The following is a 6,866-nucleotide window of genomic DNA, read 5'->3' on the forward strand; positions in this document are numbered from 1 at the left end:
ATAATTATGGTAACATATTTTGTTGTTTTTCATAATCTGAGCCAGTGGAAGCATGTAAATGTTAAACAAAAGAGGCCCCAGAATGGAGCCTTGGGGAACTCCACATGTCATTTTTGTCAGCTCAGATGTGTGATTACCTATAGACACAAAGTAGTCCCTGTCCTTTAAGTAGGATTCAAACCATTTTAGTACTGTGCCAGAAAGTCCAACCCAGTTTTCAAGTCTGTCTAGTAATATGTTGTGGTCGACCGTGTCAAATGCAGCACTGAGATCCAATAATACTAAGACTGAAATTCTGCCACTGTCAGTGTTTAAATGGATGTCATTGAAGACCTTAACAAGAGCCGTCTCAGTGCTGTGGTGTGGTCGAAAACCTGACTGGAAGACATCAAAACAGTTATTTAATGCCAATGATTTTACTTAAAATGGGAGATTTGATATGGGCCTATAATTGCTCATTAGTGAACTGTCTAGATTGCTCTTTTTTAAGAGTGGCTTAATGACTGCAGTTTTCAGGACCTGTGGGAAAAAACCTGAGAGGAGAGACATGTTGACAATTTGTAGTAAATCTGAGGCCATGCATTTAGAAACATTTTTGAAAGAACCTGTTGGCAGAATATCAAGGCAGCATTAGGAGGATTTCAGATGTTGTATTATGTCCTCCAGGTTTTTGTGGTTAATAGAATCAAATTCTCTCATGCTATATGAATTGTTTTTGAGTGGACACGGGGACAAGACATATCCTGTTACCATGGATTGCTTGTCTAATTTTCTGAATTTTGTCTGTGAAGAAGGAAGCAAATTCATTGCAGGCCCTGGTGGAAAGAAGTTGAGAAGCTACAGACACAGGAGGGTTGGTTAGCCTGTCGACAGTAGCAAACAGGGCACGTGCATTATTAGTGTTTTTGGTGATGATGTCAGAGAAGAAGGCCCGCCTTGCATTTCTCAGCTCTAAATTATAAATGCGAAGTCTCTCTTTATAGATGTCATAATGAACCTGGAGATTTGTTTTCCGCCACCTGGTTCAGCTTTTCGACACTCCAACCTGATCCAGATCCCTTTCCTGATCATCCCGATCCTGCTCCTGATTCCACTCCTGATTTTGCTGCTTATCCTTATCCTAGTCCCTACCCTGATCCTTTTTCTTTTCCAGAATTCTCCAATCACAACCAGGCTTTGATTCAGAAGAGCCCAAACCATGAGGAAGTCATGGTCCAACTCAACCATTCAACCAATCAGAGAGAGCTCCGCTTCAAACTAGCCAATCAGAGTGGACGCTCTCCGGTCAGAAACCTCAGAATTCTGTGACACAAGCCAATGGGGGATGAGATCAGAATTCAAACTCACCAATCAGGAACTCCAGCTGGAAGTCGTCGTTTGCGGTTAGCGGGCGGCTGAAGGTGACTTGTATGACGAACTCCTGACCGCGACGGACCGCCAGTTTTGGGGTGTTGTAGGCGGTGGTGTAGTGGTACGCCTTGTTCATCTGCTGACACATGTCCACTTTGTTCACCGACAGAGAGGCTGAGAGGAAGGAGTACACACCGGGGTTTTATGTTATCGATCATGAATCAGGGAATGCATTGATATCTGGACACAGACAGTTAAATTAAACGGGTCTTACCGCCCGCGGGCGCAGGGGCTCTGGGCTTGGCATCTTCATCAAAAGGTTCAAATTCTGGCAAATCATGATGATGGTGAAGGTTGTTGGTCGCCGGCTAGAGATCAGTGGAAATAAAAATCAATGAGTAATTGAAGATGCCCTGAAATTCCCTCAAAGTAACTTGTAATGTTTTACCAGTCTGTTGAAGCGCCCTGTGTAGCTGCTGGGCTGGCTGACTACTGCAGACATCTTGATCGAAGAGTCAGAGGTTACACTGAGGTCACTGGAGAGAAAAAAATATTTAACCAAAAAAAAAATCCCTTCCGAACAACATAAAGGTCACTGAAAAAACACACAACACAGAGAAAATAATAGGAACATATAGGGCATCATGAAACCCCACAGATGCAACTCTGCAGGAGTTCACAGTTTTTTACAACTGCTTACACACAAAATCTTTACGTGTCACACGATTTTTAAAACCGATTTCAAAAATCTAACAGGAAGTGACCTGCTTCCCTTTTCCAAACACAACCAATGAAAATGTTACACTTCTTCACCAGGGGCGAGTTCAGCGCTGACAGAACCTAGCAAAACTTTTTTTTAAACAGAAACGTTGGTTCCCTGAACACCCTGCTGTGGACGCAAGCGCACTGCATTTTCCTGCCTTTTCAACACCGTTGTGTTTACAAACTTGTCGCAGCTGATTGTGTAACACCTGAAACACGCCCACCAAATGGGAAAAAATATACCTCGAAGCGTTACATGTTTCCGCAACGTTGCAAGGAAACATGTCGTTCAATCAGAAAATGTTGCAAAACAGTGCAAATTGCTAATTTGAACCTTCAAAAATTAGAACATGTTGCAACAATCTAATGGTTATTTCAGCAGTACAGTTTTGTAAAATAAGTATGTCGAGCAACACTGCAATTTTTAAGGATTTAAATCCATTCCAGCTCTCAACATCATCAATATCAGTTATTATTACTACTATTTGTTCATTATACTTCTGTCAAGTAGTATAAGGTACACATTTCACACTCTATCATTATATTTCTATATTATCTATTTATTATTATTTTTTATATTTCTTCTACAGTTTCTCTCAGTCGCTTTGGGACATCAGAATTGAAAATCTCCTAACTACTTGTTAAACTTCCACATCATTTAGTAACATCTTAAAATCAATTTCTCATTCTTTTGAACAAATTTATGCAAATGAAGAAGAAGACGGCTGCAGATAATTAGTTTGTTGGGCCACAGATTCACATCCAGCCACATCACAGCACATTTCTAATATTTTAATGGCAGAAAAATAAAAAATTACTTTGAAAATACTTTGAAAGATTGGTTTGAATTGAACATTAATTATACATCTGCCTAGATGCTTTCTTTTTAGGACATTTTACTTAGACTTTCCTCTTTGATAAAGCTTATAGTTAGGGCTGGCTCAGGTGAGTCCTGAACCATCCCTTAGTTATGCTGCTATAGGCCTAGACTGCCGGGGGATTTCCCATGATGCACTGAGCTCCTCTCTCCTCTACTTTCTCTCCCTCTGTATGCAACCTTATCCCATTATTGCATGTTACTAACACAACTTCTCCCCTTTCTGGTAGTCTTGTGCTTTCTCGTCCCTCTCCTCTCTCCTCCTATCACTTCCTGCAGGTTTTCTGGCTCTGGAGCTGTGGAGTCTGGATCTGTGGTTGCGGGTCACCTGCTGAACCGTGTTCCTGCTCGACACCCTCTGCTGCAACGACTATTGTTACTAGACCTATTGTTATTATTGTTATTATAATCATTAACATTACGATTATTATCATTAACACTACTATACATATCTGTACCATTTTTCATTCAGTCTATAGCAACATCACCTTTACTGTCTGTACCTCTGTGTGGATATTGTCGATGGATATGGGTCGAGGCAGATGGCCGCCCACCCTGAGTCATGGTTCTGCTCGAGGTTTCTGCCTCTTAAAGGAAGTTTTTCCTTGCCTCTGTCGCCTAGTGCTGCTCTTGGTGGGAACTGTTGGGCTTCTGTAAATAACATCACAGAGTACGGTCTAGACCTGCTCTTTTATGAAAAGCGCTGTGAGATAACTGTTGTTGTGATTTGGCGCCATATAAATAAAATTGAATTGAATTGAAATTGAACTTCTTGAACGTGCTACCGCAAGATTTCACAATGCAAATGTTCACACAATCAATCGCTGGTCAGCTGCTATTAATTTAGTTAAATCCCCGATGAGTGAAGTGTTGGTATGCGGTGGTAATTAGTTGTTTTATGCGTGGTTGCCCCTCTTCGCTATATTTGTTTGATTTTACTTTATTGTTTATGAATGTCTATGTTTGATGTTAATTATGAATGTGTTGCTGTTGTTTAATTATTTATTATTTGTTTGTTTTGTTGTTAAAAATGGAAAATTGAATGAAAATCTAATAGACATGTGTAGAAATTCTGACAACGTGTTTGCATGTAGTGACAATGAACGTATGCTTTGGCCAGTAAGACAATTCAGCAGAGAGCCAGTATAACACATTGTGACCAACATGACATACTGATAATGTAGAAAACAGAGGACAAGTGTCCAAAATCATTTGCATAAATGTGTCAGAGCATTTGCTATTTTTTCAAAGGAACGAGAAATTGATTTTTTGATGTTACTAAATGATTTAAAAGTTTTGAGATTTTCAATTCTGATCTGAGAAATTACCAAAAGAACTGAGAGAAATTAGTCTGACCACCCAAAACATCAAGGCATACGTTACCTGTACGCGTCACTAGATGCAAACACGTTATACCATAATCTGCCAACATATTTTCCATACATGTCTATTAGATTTTTTTTGTAAATGTGTCCTGAATTAATGAAGACATCTGCTGGCTTTTTGTCCCATGTTTACATTTCTTAGTTAGTCATTTTTCCCGATGTGCTCTGCAGTGCTGTAAGACATCATGCTCTGTCAACAACTTACACTACAAACAGTAACAGTGTGACTGTGAATCCTGTCCAGTCTCTTGCAAAAAAAATAACTTTGTACTGTTGTAATTGTCACATGACGTACAGAACAAAATGCAGCTAAGTGCAATCTCAAGAATTGTTGTCCAAACCTTAGCCATAGTTAACATCAGAAAACACTTCCAGAGCACACTCTTATATGGACGACATGGCTAAACATTTTGACCATCTTGTTTGTAACAATGACACAAGTACTGACGTAAAGATTTACTTTAGAGAGACAGACTAACTGTGTGGAGCTGTTTGTACTACCTGATTAGAGAAATGCAATTAATTAACAAATTTCCACCCCAGTGATCAAAAGAGTATTTCTGAGTCCGAAGAAAGATGTGAATTATGTGTTAGATTTTGTGTCAAATATACAAGTGAAAAAAAATTGTGTGTCTCACCGTTCAGATGAAGTTCGTCAGTCGAGTTTCTGATGATCAGATCAACTTCAACATCAGTTTATATACACACACACTGCTTCCCCTTTTTACACACACACACACACACACACACACACACACACACACACACACACTTTTACTTTACTTGAGTATTTTATGAGTATGTGTAGTACTGTGTAGTACTGCATCTACTGTACTTGATGTGGTCGTGTATGTGTTTATGTGATTAAACAGCATAATAAGCAGAACTCCCATTACAGAGAAGTAACAGAGATATTTTAAATATGTTTTTAAAACACATTTGTGCATTAAAACTTTTTGCTTTCATAAAAACATTTTGATGATGTCACAAAAGTTACAAATATTTATAAACAAAACAAAATTAAAAATGTTACTGAAGTACCAGCGCATTAAGTAGTATAAGCAAAATGCACTGAAAGTATCAAATATCAATACAATTATTATAAAAGATATTATTTTTATATTTATCACTGACAAATACACATAAGAGTATTTTAATGTTGTACTTTGTCAATGTTTTAGATTCATTATGTACTCCTGTGAAGACTAGTAGTGTATACTGCATCATGTAAGATTAATATTATGTATATGTAGTGGAGTGAAAAGTACAAAATGAAAAAGAACAAAATGGAAATACTTAAGTATGTAAAAATTGTATTGTCAAAACTGGAACATGGAACAGGGAAGTGTGTGTCGGTGACCTCGACCCAAACAAACTGCGATGGTCAGACTGGTGAGGAAACTCTGACCTGACATTAAACAAGAACTACAGCTGGTTACTGAAACTCTCCGGTTTACATCGTTAAAGGGATAGTTCGCTTCTTATTTTACCTGCAGTTAGTGTTGTAGTACTCGAGACTGGACTTAAGACCACTTTTTGATGGTCTTGGTCTCGTCTCGACTGCATTTATACTCGGTCCTGACTCAGTCTCGCCCTCCCTCGGTCTCGGTCCTGACTCGGTCTCGCCCTCCCTCAGTCTCGGTCCTGACTCAGTCTCGCACTCCCTCGGTCTCGGTCTTGACTCTGTCTCGCCCTCCCTCGGTCTTGGCCCTGACTTGGTCTCGCCCTCCCTCGGTCTTGGTCCTGACTCAGTCTCGCCCTCCCTCGGTCTCAGTCTTGACTCGGTCTCGCCCTCCCTCGGTCTTGGTCCTGACTGACTCAGTCTCGCCCTCCCTCGGTCTCGGTCTTGACTCGGTCTCGCCCTCCCTCAGTCTCAGTCTTGACTCGGTCTCGGTCCTGACTCAGTCTCGCCCTCCCTCGGTCTTGGTCCTGAGTCGGTCTCACCCTCCCTCGGTCTTGGTCCTGACTCAGTCTCGCCCTCCCTCGGTCTCGCCCTCCCTCGGTCTTGGTCCTGACTCAGTCTCGCCCTCCCTCGCTCTCGCCCTCCCTCGCTCTCGGTCTTGACTCGGTCTCGCCCTCCCTCGGTCTCGGTCTTGACTCAGGCTCGCCCTCCCTCGGTCTCGGTCCTGACTCAGTCTCGCCCTCCCTCGGTCTCGCCCTCCCTCGGTCTTGGTCCTGACTCAGTCTCGCCCTCCCTCGGTCTCGCCCTCCCTCGGTCTTGGTCCTGACTCAGTCTCGCCCTCCCTCGGTCTCGCCCTCCCTCGGTCTTGGTCCTGACTCAGTCTCGCCCTCCCTCGGTCTCGCCCTCCCTCGGTCTCGGTCTTGACTCGGTCTCGCCCTCCCTCGGTCTCGGTCTTGACTCAGGTCTCGCCCTCCCTCGGTCTTGGTCCTGACTCGGTCTCACCCTCCCTCGGTCTTGGTCCTGACTCAGTCTCGCCCTCCCTCGGTCTCGCCCTCCCTCGGTCTTGGTCCTGACTCAGTCTCGCCCTCCC

General features: G+C 42.2%; 2 protein-coding genes across 2 annotated transcripts in view; one reads left to right on the forward strand and one right to left on the reverse strand.

The window, feature by feature from the left end:
- LOC123984757 (coagulation factor XIII A chain-like) overlaps window positions 1–1,852 on the reverse strand; it is a 21,234-nt gene extending 19,382 nt beyond the window's left edge. Inside the window, exons 1-3 of the mRNA XM_046071898.1 lie at window positions 1,799–1,852; window positions 1,625–1,718; window positions 1,348–1,524 (exon numbers count right to left, since the gene is read on the reverse strand). Of these exons, the coding sequence (XP_045927854.1) occupies window positions 1,348–1,524; window positions 1,625–1,718; window positions 1,799–1,852 (325 nt within the window). The remainder of the gene's footprint in view (window positions 1–1,347; window positions 1,525–1,624; window positions 1,719–1,798) is intronic.
- A 3,902-nt stretch (window positions 1,853–5,754) lies between these two features.
- Window positions 5,755–6,866, forward strand: part of LOC123984816 (pseudouridine 5'-phosphatase) — a 4,776-nt gene continuing 3,664 nt past the window's right edge. Inside the window, exon 1 of the mRNA XM_046072030.1 lies at window positions 5,755–5,766. Within this exon, the coding sequence (XP_045927986.1) occupies window positions 5,755–5,766 (12 nt within the window). The remainder of the gene's footprint in view (window positions 5,767–6,866) is intronic.

The sequence above is a fragment of the Micropterus dolomieu genome, linkage group LG01 (genome assembly GCF_021292245.1).
Source record: "Micropterus dolomieu isolate WLL.071019.BEF.003 ecotype Adirondacks linkage group LG01, ASM2129224v1, whole genome shotgun sequence".
NCBI lineage: Eukaryota > Metazoa > Chordata > Actinopteri > Centrarchiformes > Centrarchidae > Micropterus > Micropterus dolomieu.